The sequence below is a fragment of the Panicum virgatum genome, chromosome 4K, assembly GCF_016808335.1.
Source record: "Panicum virgatum strain AP13 chromosome 4K, P.virgatum_v5, whole genome shotgun sequence".
NCBI lineage: Eukaryota > Viridiplantae > Streptophyta > Magnoliopsida > Poales > Poaceae > Panicum > Panicum virgatum.
Window position 1 is genome coordinate 2775511 of NC_053139.1, and position 22322 is coordinate 2797832.

Here is a 22322-nt window from a genome sequence, read left to right on the forward strand (position 1 = left end):
TGAAAAGTATAACTTATCAATTCATACACATACGTAACTGAGAACGAAATAGGTGATGCATGAGAACGAAATAAGTATAACATGACGACAAATCCATAACAAAAATACAGAAACAACTAGAAGCGACCATTGCGTATGTGTATGAATTGCTAAGTTATACTTTTCATATTCATCTACTTTACTAACGGTTTTTATTTCTATCCAAAATATTTAAAACCACATCTAATGCCGCACTGCCGCACTGACGGTCAAGGTTTAACCTGCGGGAGGGGCCTGCCGCCCCACTGCCGGGCGGCTGCCTAGCCTACCGCCCCGCCACCGGGCGGCGGGTACATGCCGCCCGGCTGCCGGGCGGCAGCCTCCCCCAAGGGCCAAAATGGGATTAAAAATAAATTTTATTTATATTAAGGTCCCTACCGCCCCGCAGCCGGGCGGTAGGGGTATAAATCTGTAAATTATGAAACCGAAAATATATTTCTGTAAAAAATAATTTTGAAAAATATAAAAATAAAAAAATGCCACGGCCACCGGCCCCAAGGGCCAAAATGCGATTAAAAATAAATTTTATTTATATTAAGGTCCCTACCACCCCGCAGCCGGGCGGTAGGGGTATAAATCTGTAAATTATGAAACCGAAAATATATTTCTGTAAAAAAACAATTTTGAAAAATATAAAAAAAATGCCACGGCGCCCACACGCTCTGCTCTCTCCCGTGGAAATATGTCAGGTACAAATCAACTTGGGGCAGAAGCTTTACCAGCCGAAGATCCGTGGCAACAAAGAAAACTTCAGTTACCAAAACGTAGCTATTTTGTAACAATTCCAGTCAGATTATTTTCTAACAAAATTAGACGCCACTTGAAGTTCAAACTTGACTTCATCGTGTGTGTGCAGAGGCGAAGCTCCTCATATGGCACAGTGGGGCAACTGCTCCAGCTACTGGCAGAGCAAAGATCCTGCACACGTCATCCTCCCCATAGCATTTAGGTAGCCAGGGTAGTGACCACAGCAACGCAGCATTGTAATGGATGGTGACAGTGTCCAAGTAGACTGCCTAATTTAAATTTTGGCCTAGCCCGCAATTGAATCCTCTTGATCATCTGCTTTGAAATATCAGGCCGCATGCTATCTATGCGCAAGGTGACTTGCCTCAGCAAGCACCACGCTCGTATGCCCGGCGCGGCGGCTGCTGCTGCCTTGATGCCGGCCTAGGCCTGGTGCTGGTGCGGCTGCCTCGGCTGCTGGCCAACTCCCAGCTTACGGCTGCATTGCATAATGATTTCGTGGAGGGGAGCCATGGCGGCGATGATGAAATATGGGCAGGCCGACTGCTTGGCGCGGCCTCGGATGTCTGGCAACGTGCTTGCACCCGCAGCGGCTAATACAAAGAAGAACCTGCTGGTTTTTGAGTGATGTGGGAGAGCTCGATTTGGTGGTCTCGAGAGCAAATACTCGTCCATACTCTTGATTCAATCTGCAAGTGTAATTCTGCCCCACCTAAAATTTGAGGCGAGCTCCGCCACTGTGTGTGTGGGCAGCTGGGTTGGGTTTGAGACATGCTTAAGAGACATCTTACATACAGCATTATTATGGGCATTTGTCCTACCCCATGTTAAAGAGACAAACTCCTTCATCGTAGAACACTTTGCCACCACCTTTGCCACCTTAGGACTTCACTGCGCATGCAAACTGTAACAGATCAGCCCATTGGGCCAGTGGGCCAAAAATGAATAGTGCTGGGCCGAGGTACTGTAGCAGACGGGGTACTGTAGCTCGGGTACTGTAGCACGTCTGGTACTGTATCGCCGGGGTACTGTTCATCGCGGAACGCTGTAGCTCGGAACGATGATCCCATACTGAAAGTTGAGAACGGAACAGACCAGCTTAAATAGCCGGTCGCGGGAAGCTAGTTAATTCCGGATCGATTTTTTTTGCGCGAAGCGAGGACGAAAGCGCAAGAGGATTAATTAGTAGGTGTGGTTTACTCAACTTGGTACATCAAGAATGTACTGATTCTGCATTAGAGTGGTCAACTTATCTTCTTACATTTTCTCCATTTTAATAGTGTGCCCTTTAATTTCTTCGTGGAAAAAATACCAAGCCAGATAAGGTCAGGGATGGGGAGTCAAACATCTAAGGCTCAATTCTTTAAGCCAAACCTGTATGTACAGTATATCTCAGCCCCAGAAGGATTTACCATAACTTCTTAAGCGCACCCTATATCCACACTCTATTTGAGGACTCAAATCTTTATTTACCATAACTTAGTATAACACAAGACTATTTCACTTTTTATGTGGCTACCCTACCATAATAATACTACTCTACATGACAACCTTATCATCTTCTACTTTAGACCTCTTATGCCATAGTATGGCAAGAGGGGAGAAGAGCACTCTATTGATAGGACTTCATGGCTCATATGGTTTTGTCATGTGTCCATCTTCTACAAACTTTCTATAAAATATCTAACTCTAGATTTTTTTCTCATACTTATTTAACTATACAAATATATAGTTTCTAGAGTATTTCACATTTTACCATAAACCATGACAACCATGGTTCATGCATACTCTCTAATCTTCTAGAAGCTTCTTACAAGTATGCATTGATATTTTCAATAGTATGGAACTCCATCATTTACAAAACTTAGTATTTCATCAGTGATGTAGTGAGGGAATGAAGCTCTAAACGTACTTCGGTGCATAATGTAATGAACTTTGTGACATGTATCTATTTAATTTGATATTCTGAACATATAAATTCTAAACTTAATTACTCAATTTGCAAAAACCGCTAAATGAGGTTAGCGGGAGCTATATCCAGTTGTAGTCTTCTCTTAGCCTCTAGAAAACCGACCGCTAAACGTCTTATTAGCCCGCTATTTTAAACATTGGTTTTTAAAGAGATGCTCATAGCTAATTGCATGGCCAAACATTAGCTCATCATATAAGATAGATGAAGTACGCACCTTCCACATCATCATCCATGGCGGTCTCCTGGAACTCCTTGTGTTCTGGGTTGCTCTCGATGTGCAGTGCCACTTTCTACGTGCAGCAAGACATTATAGAAATGAACTAATACAAACCAACAAAGCTTGGCAAGGAAATTTTGAATCCAGGTGGAGCGTCATCTTACCGACAAGTATGTGAAATTTGATTTGCATCTGGAGCAGATGAGGTTGAGCTCGCCGTCTTTAGGGATATGAAAGGAATTGTGTTTCGTCTCCTGGAAATGAAGGGCAGTCAAAGATACCAGCGCGAAACAAATACTGCATATGAACCATTCGTCCTCCTCCGCCATTGCTACCTATGCTTCCGTCAGACGAATGAAAAATTGGGTCAATTTTTACGGCAAAAAGGAGAAATGGGAATGTCTAGCTAGGGTATAGAAATTTGGGATCACATACCAGGGTTAGCAGATATACTGTAGGACTAACGATGCAGATGACGGTGAGACGAAGGCAAGTCGTGCGCCGGTTGATAGTTTGGAATCCGGTGGTTTGCGTGAAGTGACGACCGGCGGCGACGGAGGCGGTCATGTAGGATTTTTCACGGGCCTTGTAGGATTGATGGCGTCGGCCTTGTGGGCTAGGGCACGGTAGAAGTCTTTTGTGGATCACAAGATAAATCGACACAACGGTGAGGCAGTCGAGTGAGTCACAAACAATTCAGAACCAGGGCGTAGTATATTACTAGAAGCAAACAAATCCATACACTAATTTAGGAAATGCAATGGCATCTTCAACATAAACATTAGGATGAAAACAAAGCAGCTGCTCAAGCCACCCAGCAACCCATTTTGGGACACCCATGCAACACAACATATAACTTTCGATAACATGATTAATTGCGTACTATTACAGTACATATATACTTTTGTGGATCCCAAAAGAACTTAGCAGGACACATATACTTTCATGTTTGCTCAAGCCATCCAGCAACCCAATTAGAAGGTACATAACAACAAGAAAGGCACTGTCAGCACAGCTGGGAAGGAAGGGGCATCCAGGAGATATAGCACAGACCAAGCTATAAAATCCTAGAGGCAATTGCCTTGCCAAAAACAAAACCGCGGATGGAGTTGCATAAACAATTGGTAGTCAAGATTTCTACACAAAGCTGCAGTACAAACTAACACGATACTAAGTTTGGTATATCTTCATATATTGCAAGCTAGTATAAGATTCATTTGGCCTCCGAAGAATATGTTTAGTCTAAAATCTAAAATTAAATTCTAAACATGCCTCTTTAATGGAAGACAAATTTATTTTGTGTGTGTGTGTGTGAAACAGTTGGGCTTGGTTGTATACTGCACCTCTCTCAGCCACTCACCGTGCATGAGGCCCAGCCCAGGAAACCCCCAAAAAGGTCGGTCGCGGTTGAGAGGGGAAAGAATATATGGCCGGACATTGTTGGGCTTTGTATACCACCACCACCACACTCATTTCTGTATAAATTTCGTTTTTGTTGTGGATTGAAACGAGTTTTTTTTTTCTCCTGAGGTCGAGAGGTGTCGAGTGCACTGAAGTCGAGCGTGTGCGCGTCACCGTGGACGTGCCGAGGAGTAACAGCTGGTGCCGTGCACGACGCGCCAGCCCGTGTGCTGTGCCAAACTGCGATCCGGACCAGGCTCCCCGGCGAAAGAAGCCTTTGCCGATGCCGAGTTGCCTTCCTCCCTGCTCAGGACCACGGCCGGGCCGCGGCGCGACACCCCGGCAGGTTCGAGACGGAGTCGGGGCCATCCCGATCCCGCCGCCCGCCGGAGGGAGAAACGAAAAGCGACGCCCTCCACTCCGTTGCGCCTGCCTGATCCGATCACAACTCAGGACCGCGCGCCACCACGCCGAGCGGGCGGAAGCGGACAAGCCCCGTTCGGCGCGCGGCCGGTTCATCTCGTCTCCTCCTCGGCCAGCCAAATGCAAGCTCGCCGCCGTAGGCAGGCAGGCAGGCAGCGCTTCCCCGGGTAACCAACTCTCTCTCTCTCTCTCTCTCTCTCTCTCTCTCTCTCTCTCGGTGACGCGGACACGAGCCTACCTACCAGCTGCTAGACGGCGTCGTGGCAGCCCCTGGCCGGTGACCCCCCGCGCCGTCGCGCGTCGCGTCCTCCCCTCACACGAAGCTGCTTCAATTTTGCCATGGCAACACCTCTTCAATTTTGCAGCCGCCCTGTATGGTTGTATCAGTGACACGTGAATTGTTTCATGTAGTAGTAGATTGCTGTATTTACTTCCCAAAAAAAATAATTCGAGTGTTGATGAGCTGGCTCATCAGCCGGCCACGTGGCTCGCCCCATGATGACGGCATCAGAGAGCATGTAGCAGACATGTAGTGGTGGTGGTGGTAGAGTCCATGGCTCAATTGGCCACCAACACGGGAGTATCCGATCGCCGGCGGCCGGCCCACGTGGACGGGATACGGGAGCCGCGTCACTCGACGCGACGGCGACCGTAACCAAACCAACCATCAGCCGCGCGCGCCTACCCAACAGAACAATCTCCCCCGTGCCGGCCATGTATCTTCATCTTCTCCACCTATATCTTCCCGCGCCCACCCTCACCAGGAGTCCAGGACCACCGCACCTGCGCGTTCGAGCTCAGTTCGTCTCGATCGATCTCGCGTTCCCGTCTCCAACCAACGGTTACAAGGACCAGCAGCAGCAGCCCGGCATGCCGGCGAGCGGCTCGACGCAGGCGCTGGCGCCGCCGACGGCGCACCGAGGCGGAGGGGGCGGGGAGCTGCCGGAGCACCCGCACTGCCTGCACCTGCTGGAGCGCACGGCGCCGCTGCGCCTGGCGCCGGCGGCGGACAGGCGGCTGACGCGGCTGCTGGTGAACGTGACGGTGGACCGGAGCCTGTGGCCCGTGCACCTCGTGCTGGGCGCCGACGCCACCGTGGCCGACCTCGTGCGCGCCGCCGTCGCGGCCTACGCGCGCGAGGGCCGCCGGCCGCCGCTCCAGCCCGGGGGCGCGGCGGGCGGCGACCCGGCCGACGCCTTCGAGCTGCATTTCTCCAAGTACTCCCTCGAGAGTGAGTGCGCGAACTCGAGCCTAGTCATGTGATTTTTCTTCCCCCCTAGGAACTTGGTTCTGAATTCAGAATCAGTAATCTTCGCATCCTAAAAATTGATCGATCTCGACTCTGGGATTTTGTCAGGTTTGAGGCCCGATGAGAAGGTCGTGGATCTGGGGTCTCGCAACTTCTTCCTCTGCGCCCGGAGATCCCCAGCCGCTGCTTGGGCTTGATTTGATCGGCCAAGAACAAGAACATGCATGCATCATATCATATCGTCGTAGTAGATTACAAGTTACAGTAGATAGCAGCAGAGGTTAAGTTAACCTCAACCACATCGAGGCACCTTGATTTTCCTTTTCAAAGTTCAAAAATCTGTAGAGAACGGGTGAATATGCGATTATGTTCCCATGTGGATTCCGCCCAAGCTTCTTCTTCCTGGCCTCTGTTTACCTGCTGACGCCTGCCAGTGGCTCGCGTGCGAGACGTGTCGGCCATGGCATGGCCGGCGGCCACGGCTTCAATTGGCGTGCAGGTTTGGATGGACCTGCGGCTAGACGCCTAGACTTGTGGACAAGCTGCCTGCCGTGCGTGTATCGGACGACGCCGCGTCTTGGTCTTCTCATCTGATCGAGGTCCGATGATTTAGTGGTGTGACTTTGATTAGGCCCGTCTTGGTCTATCACGAGGTTAACAACTTCACAACATGAAACTCATAATTCTCACCTGTTGAATTGATAAACGAAGATCAAATTACCTAGTTAAAACGAGCAGGCTAACAAGTAGGATGTGAGTTACTCTATGCTCGACATAAAAACCAATTTATTTGGACAGAGCAACCAAACCATAATACACACAAATATTATGCAAATGACAGTCACCCCATAACCCACACCGTGCCGTGCCGTGCCGTGCCGTGCGTGCATACACATAACTGATAGTGATCTCTCGAGTTTTCGCAACAACGTCATGGATTCACATGGAAATATATACCAGCTAGTGAAACAAAACAAACATGGAAATATTTCTGCAAAGAAAGCATTCGCTATAATAAGAATGCGCATTCATTTCTTGTTAGACAGGTGGCCACCGCCCACCGGGCCAAGTCCCACTGAAGCAATCCATCCATCCATCCATCCATCAGAGCATGCATGCCATGCCAAAGTATCTTCAGTTTCCCCCTTACAAGGCTGCAAAGAGAAAACTGAACATAAGGTGTGATCAAACATGGAAAATGGGCACCGTCATTGAAAAACTGAATAAAGAAACATGCTGAAATAGTTTAACTATCAGAACTAGCAGCATACTAAGCACCAAAGAGAATACTTAGTATATTCAAGTACCCACAACAATGTTTCATCACATCCACAATCAGCATAACGTAATTCTTCTAAAATCAATCATAATTCGGTGTTATCTGACGAACATGGAGGATTGGCAATCAACACACAACTGGTGTTATCGAAAACAGGAGACAGAGAAGCAACAGGATACAGCCACAATTACAATTCTTACGCCCTACAGATAGTAGCCAGTATTTCTTTTTTCCCAATGATAAGTGTCAATTCTTCGGGTATGTAGCTAAACTCCAAAAAATGCGAAAGCAAGAACTGAACCATCATTATCATTCAAATTGGAAGCAATACATACCTGGGCTGCTGTTGTTGAGATATTTCGTAAACGAGCTTGGATAGTAGGCTGTCGAGAACCCACACAAGGTCGCTGCACAAAAACTGGATACTGCTTGCAACTTGGTTGAGCTCATGTCAATAGCAACCACCCAACCATTGTAGTCCCTGTTAGATTTCTAGAATCATTAGCTCAAACTAGAACCACAAAATAACATGAGATGCGTACCTTGGTCGCTAGGACCTCTCATCTTTTTCTTCTTTTGTTCATGTTCTTGTCTCGCCCCTCTGTTTTGTGTGTATGGGCATGTCAGTGGTGCTACCCCGGTGGTGGCAATGGGTAGCCGATCGGGCTGGCTGAACGGGTTTTCAACCCCTGTATTTATAGGCCCATTGCCCACCGGGGAACCGACATCCCTTAGGTGTTTCCACCCCCGATCAGGGTGGAACGAGATGGAAACATCCCGTTCTTCTTATCTTTTTCATTTATTTCTTCATTAATTGCTTTACTGTACATTCAATGTTAAGCTTACTGTTTAAGCTTTACAGATGATCATCTAACATTCTCCCCCTTGATCGAAAGGCTTAAACTTATAAGTTCATTTTTCAATAAAATGACGCACCAAGACAAAAGGATTACAATGGTAAATCATAAATACCATTGAACCCAGGTGCTATAGTACGCCACCTCATATCAAATGAACTTCTTTAACTTAGGAGCTCCAAAACTTATATAAAACTTATGGATTCACTTCTCAAAAAACGGTACACCAGACCAATCAATCGCTGCAGTCAATTAAGCACCACAGGACTAAGTGATCATGGTTCCCATATAATATCGAAGTGATTCCTCTTAGGCTTATGGGGAGATGGGGTTATAATAGTCCTTGAGTGCAGTTGGTTTTCCTTTATATGTATTAAACACACACACACACACACACACATATACACACACACACACACACACACACACACACACACATATATATATATATTCTTATGTGCATGCACTTTTAAAAGAAGAAAGAAAACCAACATATTTCTAGAATCATAACTTGTCCCTTAGTAATAGGCTGCCTTTTATTTCTTATGCCAGCAATTTATTAGGCAAGCCTCTAAACATGATGCCCAATCTTTAGGACTTATGTCATATCACTTAATGCTTACATATTGAGCACCATAATCTTAAACTTATTTGATGCTCAACACTTATGACATACTTAATTTGTCAAGCACCACTTAGTCTTAAACATAGTTCATCTAGGCCTTGAATATTTATGTTTGATTCTGGATTCAATCTTTCACAATGTCTTAGGTCTGGGAATATCTCTCGACATGTTACTCGATCCAAAATTGCACTCTTTCATTTAATAATTTCTAGGATAAATTGCTTAAAGCAATTTCTTATCTTTAAAAAGATATGGATCAGGGACACAAATCTATATTTGACGGTGTATAATTGAAAACATGCAACAATTTAACTTTCATCTTTAATGATGCCTTTATAGAAAGTATTGGTTGAAACCTTCCACATATGACTTCTCCCACAAGAGTGTTGATAATACTTTATATGGAATTTTTCTTAGTATCAACACTTCTTGTAGCATGATTGTCCAAAATATTGGACTCTTTACTTGTGGGCATGTAACATAACACCTTTGCATTTATGCCAATAAGACAAAGTGTTCTTAATTAATTTTTCCAGGGGTCCAGTCCTAGACTTATTTCCTAGATATACCGGTCCTTTTAAGGATACTTAGGACCTTTTATAACTTAATTAAATACATAATACTTATGTCTGCCACAACATAAGCAAACTTATTGCCCTTAATGGAAATCAACTCATTTCCTGGACCTCTATCTTGGTGAACATTATTGTTCAAAACTTAAGAGATATCACCAAGACAATCTTAGTATCCAGATAAAAGAAAATCTAGATTTTATGTACACAATATCTCTATTGTTTAAAACTTAATTAAATAACTTATTTCTCATTGTACTTATGTATCACTTATGGACTTCAATAGTTTTTCAAATGATGAGCAATGAGTGCCATCCAATCTTTATGACATAGTCAATTCCTTTCATTTTAATTGGGATTTTCAAATGTATATGTTGAAAATAAATATAATTTTATTCTAATAGAAACTAATTATCTTTATTTTCATAAATACAATTTTTAAAACTTAGTATTTTATTACTTAGAGACTCATCTTATTAACTTAGTCTCATTTTCTTTGAGCTTAATTATGCCCAGTGGCATATCACATTATCTTATCCTTATTGATACACATTAAAGGAAATAACTCACCATTAATGTCAAATGTGCTCTTTAACATAACTTATCTTGAGGATTGCTCCCCCTGATACTTACATTTATCTAGAATTGAGGGATTGCTCCCCTTTATTCTGATATTTGTCCATAAATGACTTATCTTAATATTTTCCCATTAGATATTGATGATCAATAAAATCATTAATTTCTCATCAATATCCTTAGTATTGAACTTTTCTAATGGGAACTGCACCTCTTATGACACTTGTATGCGCCATCTTAGTTATGATCTTAAGAACCAATAAGGTGCAGGTAAAAGCACTTCACTTCTGATAGTGGTATTTAAAACAACCTTATCAAAAACTTATGACTTATTTAATACTTATCATCAATAGGGATAATTCATAAGTTTGATTTTTCACCCATAAATGGATGTTCTTTCCATGAGGCATAGTTACTCTCATTTAATTGCTTAGTGCCACTCATTAGTTTTGATCTTTTAGAGGCATTGAATGGTTTATTGAATACTTTAGCAAGCATCAGCACAAACTTCTTCTATTGAACCAGTCCAAGTTAGCTTTGGCCAGAAATGAAAAAGAACAACAGAATTTTGTGATCTAGTACTTATTCATCAGCTTTGGCCAGAAGAATAAGTACAAGCCACACTTAATATCATGTGCATAAAACTTCTTTTGTTGAATCATAACCCAAATCAGCTTTGGCCAGAAGTGGATTAAGACCAACAAAAGTATTGTGGACAAGTATTTATCAATCAGCTTTGGCCATAATGATAAACACAGGCCACACTTAGTTTAAGAAATAAACTCCTTTCATTATTCCGATTAAAAATCAGCTTTGGCCAGAAGATGAACCGGAATAATAAAATTTTGCAGTCACACATTCATCAATCAGCTTTGGTGTAGGATCAAGAACACCGACTAGAGGAGGGGTGAATAGGCGGTTTAAAATCTAAAGCCAACAACACTAGAGAAATTTAATTAGTAACAAAGGAAAGCCCTATGTCATGCTATTACTATCTCTAGATGGGTTTGCAACCTAGGGTGACAAGATACAAATCAAGCTCTAGTTAAGTAAATTGCTCAAAGTAAAAACAAGAATTAAAATGAGCAAGAAAAGTAACCAAGCTTGACACAAGAATTTATCCCGTGGTGTCGATGACTTGCCGGTCACCCCTAATCCACGTTGAGGTGGATTCCAAGAATCAACCGCTCCTCTATCAAGAACCTCTTGATCTTGAGCCGGCTTGAATCAAGGAACCGCTCCACACCTCGATTCCACTAGAGTTGCTCTTCACCACTCCGGTGAGGTGAGCACAAGACCTCTCACAACCGAAATCGGGGCTCCTCAACAATCTCCTTGGAGGAGCTCCACGAAATCCTCTTCTCCAAGCCGTTTAGGGAGCGGCAACTCCCAAGAGTAACAAGTCGATGACGCTTGCTTGAAGTTTCCCTAGTGCCACAAAGCTCAAACTCTTGATGCAATGCACTAGGAAGCTCTCACACCCTCAAGAATGCAATCTCTAAGCAAGTGTGTGTGAGGGAGAGATGCCTTAGCTCTATGATGTCAAGTATGCAGTCCAAATGGCCAAGAGAAACACCCAAAGGCCGGGCAATGGGTATATATAGACATACCTCCAAAAACTAGCCGTTACACTCTATTCTGCGAAGTCGCAGACCGTCCGCATTTCAAAAACCGGACCGTCCACCGTTATAAATCAGGGAGTCAGAGTGCATTTAATGCGTGTCAGAACTAGCCGTTAAACCCCGGCGGACCGTCCGCGCCCCAGGGGCGGACCGTCCGCAGTTAAGAGATCTGACTCACCAGAGACAAACAAGCTCTCTGGTACAAATCGAATTAGCCTGCGGACCGTCCGCGCCCCAAGGGCGGACCGTCCGCAGTTCACTTTCAGCCCAAACCAGAGAAACAACCTCTCTGGTACAAATCTAAGATTAGCCGGCGGACCGTCCGCGCCCCATGGGTGGACTGTCCGCCGTTCAACTTTGAAGCCCACCAGAGAGAGACACCCTTTCTGGTACTATTTTGAAATATAGTGGCGGACCGTCCGCCCACCTGGGCCGGACTGTCCGCCAGCCCACCAGAGCCTCTACAAGCTCTCTGGAACGGGCGCGGACTGTCCGCCCCTCGTGGGCGGACTGTCCGCCGTTACTCAGTCAGCTCTCAAACTTAGTCTTTTTCAAATCTTTTCAAAACGCCGTTAGCCCTCATGCATGCAACTAGACATTTTGAGCAAAGTGGCACTAAAGACCCGTCAAGCATGAGTACACCACCCCTCTTGATAGTACGGCTATCTATCCAACAAATCCGGTCACTTTTCATCCACTAAACGCCTTGTGACCGGTAAAACACAAAAGCCCTATTTTACCTTTGCATTGAGCCCGAGCTTTGCTCATCATCTCCAAAACTCCATACGTTCACAACCAAATCTATTTCATCCGTGGATCAACCTATACTCATTATCTCAAATGAAATCGTTAATCCACAAACCGTTGTCATTAATTACCAAAACTCGAATTAGGGGCCTAGATGCTTTCAATCTCCCCCTTTTTGGTAATTGATGACAACACTAAATTTTGGAGTGATAAAAGTGTTCAAGTCAACTTTATACACTTGGCATAAGGTGGACTTGGAATTAAACTTTGGAAGAACTTACTCATTTTCTTGAAAATTTCATAATATGGTATGAATAAATTCACCAAGTTCGATGAGTAGAGAGAACTCCCCCTTGATATGTGCATATAAATTTTCATGAATACCAAGTACACATATATATATTTGAAACTTTTGACGGAGTTTTCACTACAAGTGGAAATCGAGGCATACAAGATACAAGATATATATGATATGAATTTTAGCTTGGTTAGCACAACCTCACAACCACAAAATGAACATAAGTAGATAAGAGTAACATAAACTAACATAGTTCATCACACATTACAAGCCAAATGTTCAAATCCAAACACAAGTCTCAAACCAAGTTCATGCAAGACACAAATCAAAGACATGTAATGCAATAGTTCAACACAAATAATCATGAGTAGCAAGCGGAAACCGAAAGCGAATGATCTCCATGAGAAGTCCATGAGCTCCCCCTAGATCCAAGCACTCCAAAGCTCCTTCTCCCCCTTTGGCATCAATTGCCAATAAGGTCAATCCATCGGCGGTGGAGGAGGTGGTGGTGGGTAGAACGGCTGGTGCGGGTTGAACTCTGGAGGCGGCACTGGAGACGGAAATACTGAGTAGAAGTGGTCAGAAAATCCAGTGAAGGATGTGCTGAATGTATCAAAGCGCTGCTCTAGCTGCTCCTGTCTCTGCTCAAGCTGCTCAAACTGCTCAGAAGAGGGCAAATCCTCAAAACGTGAGTCAAGAGCTGCTATATCTAAGTGTAAACTCTCCTGAAACCCCTGCATCTGAGCCATCATGGGCTGGAGCATATGCTGCTGCATGTTCTGAAAGTTGAGGTTCATCTGATTCTGCATCTGACTAGCCAACCCCGCAATCTGAGAGGACATGCTCTCCTGCATGGATGCAAAGTATGGGTCAAAGTAGCCAGCTGGAGGGGCCCACTGCTGCTGTACTGGAGGATGCGGTGGTGGCATGGCATTCTGAGCTACAGCTGCTCCCATGTGAGCATCATCATCACTATCATCGTCCTGCCCCTGTGCTTCAGCATCCATATCATCTCCAGAGAAAGGAGTCAAAGGCCTCAAAAGAAAAGCATTGTCATTCTTGAATGGCCTGAAAGGAGTGTGCTTGCTTTCACATAACCCTCTGAAGCTAGACTTAACCTTGATGATGGACATAATGTATGGAGCAAAATATAAGTTCATCTCCATATTAAGCCTCAAATCTGCAAGCTGATCCATGATAAGAGCAATGACATTTATTCTATTTCCGTTCATTATATGAGATATCACATTCCAATAGTGCCCTCTAATCTTGTCCTTGTTTCCACTCTTAGGCATGAATGTGACTCTAACAATCTTATTAATCACTGCAGGATGATGCCTCAGACCCTGAGTGCCCCCAAAGGTTCTAGCAATTCCAAGATGTGCAGGCTCATAGAACATGGGGTAGTCATTCTCATCTAGAGGGTTTTCTAACACAACATTCATACTTTGCTCACTATTGATGAAATTATAATTTAACTGGTTAGCCTCCGCAAACTGTGCAATTGTAGCATAATATGTTCTCTTGCCAGTTGTCCACCGAAATGTTTCCTCAACCATGTTGATCTCTAGAGTGGCATAGAACTGACGTATCACAGTTTCATTCCAATCACACCTATGTTGCAGAAAATTTGCTAACCCCATTTGCTGAAATCTATCTACTAGATCAGACATGACTTGTTGTTGTCTCATATAGCCTAGGTCAATGGTCTGATGTTTGAAAACATTCTTCTTAACTAGATGACCAAAGTAAACATCTTTTTGTATCTCAGTTCTGAAGAAGAGAATGTTGGTGTCACGAGGCAAGCTGAATTGATCCACTACTCTTGCGTTGGCATAGCTCTCTGCAGTCCACTGTCGGCTAGGTAGATCTAGCCCCATCAAATCTATAACATCATCATCAATCCCCTCAGTCTCTTCCTCTGAAGACTCATCACCTGCATCTCCTACTGAAGAAGTTGCAGCCATCTCACTGACATTTGGAGCATAGTCCACATCATCAGAGTCATCACTGTCTCTATGTCTTTTGGAAGTCATAACCTTCTTGATTTTGGAAGCAGAGGCCTTGATGATCTTCCGGGCCAGCCTGAGATGAAGATTTAACCATAAGAATAATTGCTAAAGTCATAGGATCAATCCATATTGATATAAGTCAATTCAAAATTTCTGAAAAATCTAATACAGGCGGACCGTCCGCACTTCTGAACGCAGACCGTCCGCGGTTCATGAACTACCATGGCGGACCGTCCGCGTCCACCATGCGGACTGTCCGCGACCCATCTGTTCTGCGCAGGAACACAAAATCGCCCTTAACTTTGATTCATCCATATTTTGAGTTTCGATCCAAATCCACCAACCAAAATTTAACCATAGCATCTCCTCATCACTAGGAACAAGATCCCCCAAGTATTTTCAAGAATCCATTGTCCAAAAACAGATCGGAGCATCTAACCCTAACTCTTTCCAATAAAGAAATCCAAGAATAAGAGTTAGGGATTCGTCAAAATACCGGGAGGTCATGATGCACAAACTTGAGAAGAGTCCGGGGATGCTCTCGGACTGTCCGGGAACCACGCCAAAAAGCCTTGACCTTGTCATCTCCCCCCACGTGCTTGAGAGAGAAAGAGAGAGACTTTTGGAGGATGTGTGCGGTTTGGTGGGCGGTTGTGAGAGGGACACTCATTATAAGTAGTCTGGCCGACTCCACCTTTCTGTCCATTCGCGGACTGTCCGCGATATCCTGGCGGACCGTCCGCCTTTGAATTTTTTTCACTGCAACCCGACTGACACTGCCTCTGGCAAATTTTGCCCAACACAGGTGGACCGTCCGCGGTCCTATGGCGGACTGTCCGCAGTGTATTTTTCCGGTTTGACAACTTCTCTGCAGAACCTCTGGTGGACAAGTCTCATGAACGGCGGACTGTCCGCCCCTTACTCGCGGACTGTCCGCAATACCAAATTTCAGACAACCCAGAATTTTGCCAACTTTCTTAATTCTAACTCCAATTTTGGATCATTGCTCATATAAAAGTCCAAAAAGCTCAAATCTTGCATGAAAACCTTCAAAAGACTCATATGAGCAAGTTTCAACAAGAATTTGAAAATAAATCGAGTAAAATCATGAAAACTCATAATTGGCTCAAAAATACCTCAAAAATTCAGAAAAATGAAACAAAGAGTGCATGAAAGAACCATATGCCACATGTGCTAGTTTTCAAGCCACATTTTAGAAGTCAATGATATTTAACTCATTTCTTAACTTGCAAAACCGAGATTCATCCAAAGGCTTGGTAAATATATCGGCTAATTGATCATCCGTGCCAGTACCATCAATCTTGATATCACCCTTGTTCACATGATCTCTAAGAAAATGATGGCGGATATCAATATGCTTGGTTCTTGAATGTTGAACCGGATTAGAAGCAATCTTCACGGCACTTTCATTATCACACAATAAGAGAATTTTATCAAATTTCACACCATAATTGAGAAGAGTTTGCTTCATCCATAACAATTGTGCACAACAACTTTCGGCCGAGATATATTCCGCTTCGGCGGTTGAAAGAGCCACGGAATTTTGCTTCTTTGATGACCATGATACAAGAGATCTCCCAAGAAATTGACAACCACCGGAAGTGCTTTTCCTATCAACCTTGCACCCCGCATAATCCAAATCCGAGAATCCAACCAAATCAAAATGAGCACCCTTGGGATACCATAAACCAATATTAGGAGAATATTTCAAGTATCTCAAGATCCTTTTGACGACGGTCAAATAACATTCTCTAGGTGCGGCTTGAAATCGTGCACACATGCAAACACTAAACATGATGTCGGGCCTAGATGCGGTCAAATAAAGCAAACTACCAATCATAGATCGGTAAAGCTTTTGGTCAACCGGGTTACCTCCCTCATCTAGGTCGAGATGCCCATTTGTGGCCATAGGAGTCTTGATTGGTTTTGCATCTTAAATACCAAATTTCTTCAAGATATCCTTCACATATTTTGATTGACACACAAAGGTGCCTTCCTTGAGTTGCTTGATTTGAAGTCCAAGAAAGAAACACAATTCACCAATCATGGACATCTCAAATTTCCTAGACATCATTTCACCAAATTCCTCACAAAAGCTTGGGTTAGTTGAACCAAAGATAATATCATCAACATAAATTTGACAAACAAATAAATCCTTACCAATTGCTTTAGTGAACAAAGTAGTGTCAACCTTACCAATTTTGAAGCCCTTAGAGATAAGAAAGTCCCTCAATCTTTCATACCAAGCTCGTGGAGCTTGCTTAAGACCATAAAGAGCTTGTATACATGATTTGGCTTCTTGGCATCTTCAAAACCGGGAGGTTGCTCAACAAAAACAAGTTCACTAATCTTGCCATTCAAGAAAGCACTTTTCACATCCATTTAAAAAAGTTTTATTTTGTGAGAGCAAGCATAAGCTAATAAAATTCTAATAGCTTCTAATCTAGCAACGGGAGCGAAAGTTTCACCGAAATCCAAACCTTCGACTTGGTGAAGCCTTGAGCTACCAATCTTGCCTTGTTTCTCACAACCATTCCATCTTCATTTTGCTTGTTTCTAAAGACCCATTTAGTGCCAATTACATTATAATTCTTGGGCCTCTCAACTAGATCCCAAACTTGATTCTGGGTGAAATTATTTAATTCTTCATGCATAGCATTCACCCAATCCGGATCTCTCAATGCTTCATCTACACGGTTAGGTTCAAGAAAAGATACAAAAGAATAATGTTCACAAAATGAAGCAATGCGAGATCGAGTTTGGACACCCTTACTAATATCACCCATGATTTGATCCACCGGATGATCCTTTGCAAGAACATGATGAATTCTTTGAGGAGCAATGAGTTCTTGAGTTGATGAAGAAGGTGCACTAGATGAACCAATTTGATCTTGTACTTGAGAATCATCATTACTTGAATCTTGTACAATTAGTTGTGTTTGATCATTTGAGATAGAAGTTGAAGGATTAACTCTAATAGAGATAGAAGGATCATCTTCATCTTTTTCTCTTGGTCTAACATCACCAATTGACATGTTTTTCATTGCATTTCTCAATCCATCACTTCTCACATCATCAAGATTTTCTTGTTCATTGTGAGACCCATTGGTTTCATCAAACTCAATATCATATGCTTCTTCAACAATGCCATGTGTTTTGTTGTAGACCCGATAAGCCTTGCTACTAGATGAATATCCAAGAAGAAAACCCTCATCACATTTGTTTTGAAACTTTGATAACCGAGTTCCCTTCTTGAGAATATAACATTTGCAACCAAACACTCTAAAATAAGATATATTTGGCTTCCTTCCAATGAGCAACTCATATGGGGTCTTGTTATGAAATCTATGGCAATACAATCTATTAGAGGCATGACAAGCCGTGTTGATTGTTTCGGCCCAAAAGCTATCCGAAACATTGTATTCCGAGAGCATTGATCTTGCCATATCAATTAAGGTTCTATTTTTCCTCTCAACAAGACCATTTTGTTCCGGAGTGTACTTGGTTGAGAATTCATGCTTGATTCCTTTCACATCACACCATTCCTCAACTCTTGTGTTTCTAAACTCACTTCCATTGTCACTCCTCACTTTCTTCACCTTGAGCTCAAATTCATTTTCAGCCCTTGTAAAGAATTTCTTGAATGTGTCATATGTATCGGCCTTGTCATGAAGAAAGAAAACTCATGTATATCTTGTGTAATCATCTACTACCACAAGACAATAGCAATTTCCACCGATACTTCTATATGTTGTAGGACCAAATAAATCCATATGCAATAATTCCAATGGTCTCTCGGTTGACATGACACTCTTAGTGGGATGAGTATTTGCAACTTGCTTTCCGGCTTGACATGCGCTACATAACTTATCTTTTTCAAACTTCACATTCTTCAACCCAACTACCAAGTCATGCTTCAAAAGTCGGTTGAGTTGCTTCATGCCAACATGACCAAACCTTCTATGCCATAACCAACCCAAGGATGATTGAGTGAATAAGCAAGTGGACAAGTTTGCCTCTTTAGTACCAAAATCCACAAGATATACATCCTCATGTCTAAATCCCGTAAAGATGTGATCTTTTCCATCCAAGCTAGTCACTACAACATCATCTTTAGTGAAACTACACTTATATCCAAAATCACAAAGTTGAGTGACCGCTAAGAGATTAAACTTGAGAGAATCAACCAACAAAACTTTTGAAAGAGAATGATCGCTTGAGATAGGAATTGTACCAACTCCTTTGACTTTGCCCTGGCTATTGTCACCAAAGATGATGTCACTATAGCCACCCACATTCTCATCTAGAGAGGAAAACATCATTGGATCTCCGGTCATGTGTTGAGTGCATCCACTATTAAGCACACAATGCCTTCCTACGGACTTGTAATTCACCTACAAAGAGGAAGTAACTCTTTTAGGTACCCAAACTTTCTTGGGTCCTTGAACGCTAGTGACCAAGACTTTTGGCACCCAAATGGCATTCTTTTTAGCACCATTTATAGGTATCCCAACAAATTTTACACTAACATTGCCATTTGAATTTTTCATAAGCATGTAACTTGAATCAAAGGATATGACTTTCTTGTTGGTGTAATTCTTCTCAACATGACCAACCTTCTTGCATTTTTCACAATATGGCTTGCCACTACTCTTCACAAAAGTAGTTTTGGTTTGCACAAAAGCCTTCTTCCCTTTCTTAGGAATATATCCAAACCCTTGCTTGTTCAAGGTGAACTTTTGGCTTGCCCAACAATGATTAAACTTTGCTCTACTATCATAGCACTTTCTCAAATCATTAGTCAAACAAGTAATCTCTTTCTTTAACAAATTATTTTCCATAATGAGAGATTCATTGCAAGATGGGTTATCAATTTTGGTGCAAAAAGAACTAGTAGAGCTAGAGCCACAACATTTATCATCAATTAAATCACAATTAACACCAATACTCAACGTTGCTTTTCTTTCATGATTAAGCAAGGTATTGTGAGCTTCCTCAAGCTTCTCATGAGTTTCTTTGAGATTCTCATGAGAAGTCTTTAGCTCCTCATAGGAATCTTGAAGAGAATTAAACTTCAACTTCAAGTCCTTCAACTTAGCCTTTTCCTTTGTCATGAATTCATCGGCATCATTAAGCATTTCAACAAGATCATCATATGAAAGTTCATCAAGTTCACCATCTTGTTGTACCTTTGCACCACCCTTTGCCATAAGACAATGTAGTGTAGAGAAGAGTGATGGAGCCTCCTTGATGGCAATCCCGGCAACTCCCTTGGATGGCTTGTCATCATCATCATCATCATCATCATCATCATCATCATCATCATCATCATCATCATCATCATCATCATCATCATCATCATCGGAGCTTGCATCGGAATCCCATTCAACAAAGTAAGCTTGGCCATTCTTCTTCTTCTTGATGAACTTCTTCTTCTTCTTTTCATCATTTTTCTTGTCCTTTTTCTTGTTTGGACAATTGACAATGATATGACCTACTTTACCACAATTGAAGCAAGTCTTGTCCACAAAAGGATTTTTTCTTGATGATTGACCTCTCTTGCCAAAGTTCTTCTTGCTCATCATTCTATTGAATCTCTTGACAAAGAGAGCCATCTCCTCATTCGATTCTTCTTCTTGGCATCCACTTTCTTCTTCATTTTTGCTATCTTGAGCTTTGAATGCCACACTTTTTTTTCATATCAATTTCTCCCCCATGAGCTTCATCTTGAGATTTCTTGACAAACAAGCTCTCTGATACAATATCGAATTAGCCTGCGGACCGTCCGCGCCCCAAGGGCGGACCGTCCGCAGTTCACTTTCAGCCCAAACCAGAGAAACAACCTCTCTGGTACAAATCTAAGATTAGCCGGCGGACCGTCCGCGCCCCATGGGTGGACTGTCCGCCGTTCAACTTTGAAGCCCACCAGAGAGAGACACCCTTTCTGGTACAATTTTGAAATATAGTGGCGGACCGTCCGCCCACCTGGGCCGGACTGTCCGCCAGCCCACCAGAGCCTCTACAAGCTCTCTGGAACGGGTGCGGACTGTCCGCCCCTCGTGGGCGGACTGTCCGCCGTTACTCAGTCAGCTCTCAAACTTAGTCTTTTTCAAATCTTTTCAAAACGTCGTTAGCCCTCATGCATGCAACTAGATATTTTGAGCAAAGTGGCACTAAAGACCCGTCAAGCATGAGTACACAACCCCTCTTGATAGTACGGCTATCTATCCAACAAATCCGGTCACTTTTCAGCCACTAAACGCCTTGTGACCGGTAAAACACAAAAGCCCTATTTTACCTTTGCCTTGAGCCCGAGTTTTGCTCATCATCTCCAAAACTCCATACGTTCACAACCAAATCTCTTTCATCCGTGGATCAACCTATACTCATTATCTCAAATGAAATCGTTAATCCACAAACCGTTGTCATTAATTACCAAAACTCGAATTAGGGGCCTAGATGCTTTCATTTGGCCAGAATGATAAACGTATGCCACACTTAATCAGAGTGTTATTTCTTTTGCAGTGGAAACTTTATTGGAAATGACCCATGTGACTCTCAACATAATTTCTCATAACTGAATCATTAAATAGGCACTTCTTTGGTTTTTCTTAATAAGAGATTTCTTAATTTTGTATAAACATAATCATTATTGACATTAGTCATCAATAGTTCAGTCTATCTTAATTTATGATTATACGCATAATTGCTCTAGAGCAATAAACTTAATAACTCAATCAATCTTAATGACACAAGACTATAAACAACTTTGGTCAGTATATAGCCATGAGTCACAAAATTAATCATAATCTTCAGGATGAGAATGGCATGTGGCTACAAATAATTTTGTTAAGTATGTAGTCACAAGTCATATAATCAGTTACGTTATACCAATACTCTTTTGAGCAAATTCTCACTTATCAGAAAAAACTTTAGTGTTTTCCTGACATTCTTATCAACATTACTTGTGGCTCAATTAAGAAAATATTCAAAAGCCAGATATTAAGATTTATGTCCAAAATTGGACTCACTAAGTATGCATGGCTTAAGAATAATATTCTTTATTAATAAACGAATTGAATCATGATAATCCATGATTGTAAACAACTTTGATTAGAATACAATCACGAATCACCATTGAAAATTCTAATCTTGAATCAAACTATCCCGTTGCATTGATTCCAAAATGGGATAAAATTATAAAATAGAGCCACTCAGTCATTAGAATTTGTGCATCCAATCTTTATAATAAATGATCCCTTAATGATCTTATCTATAGGATGCATATTTTTCAAATATAAGCAAAAGTATTAATGACATCAAATAAATATGGCCCATTATTTAATTTCTTTAGGTAATTGGCCATTAAAGATGTCATTATTTGATTTTTCCCAAAATGGGTCTTAAGTTTCATGCTTAACTTATGGGCATATCAATTCTTGTGAGTAAAACATGCTCACATAATTGATAATATTTACGGATCATAAGATGCTTTACTATTAAGCCTCAATTTTAAGTGGCACGTAAGTATGTGGCAGATAGCTTAATTTCATAATGAAAGTAATTCATCATCATAATTGACACATAAACCTCACAAATAAATGTCTCAAATAGACTTAAAACTGAATCCAAAACTTCACTGAAAATAATCCCAATTTAATTGGA

At 42.4% G+C, this 22322-nt stretch overlaps 1 protein-coding gene across 1 annotated transcript; it reads left to right on the forward strand.

The window, feature by feature from the left end:
• The first annotated feature begins 5037 nt into the window (after positions 1 to 5037).
• On the forward strand, positions 5038 to 6443 carry LOC120704988. Its single transcript, XM_039989537.1, has 2 exons — positions 5038 to 6030; positions 6157 to 6443. Exons 1-2 carry the CDS (start codon positions 5514 to 5516, stop codon positions 6243 to 6245), a joined length of 606 nt encoding a protein of 201 aa, XP_039845471.1. The 5' UTR covers positions 5038 to 5513; the 3' UTR covers positions 6246 to 6443.
• The last annotated feature ends 15879 nt before the right edge of the window (positions 6444 to 22322 follow it).

Bases quoted from the DNA above. Each gene is read 5' to 3' on its own strand.
- LOC120704988 (XM_039989537.1), top strand. From the start codon at position 5,514: ATGTATCTTCATCTTCTCCACCTATATCTTCCCGCGCCCACCCTCACC. The intron at 6,031-6,156 runs GTGAGTGCGCGA...GGATTTTGTCAG, and splicing joins CTCCAAGTACTCCCTCGAGA to GTTTGAGGCCCGATGAGAAG.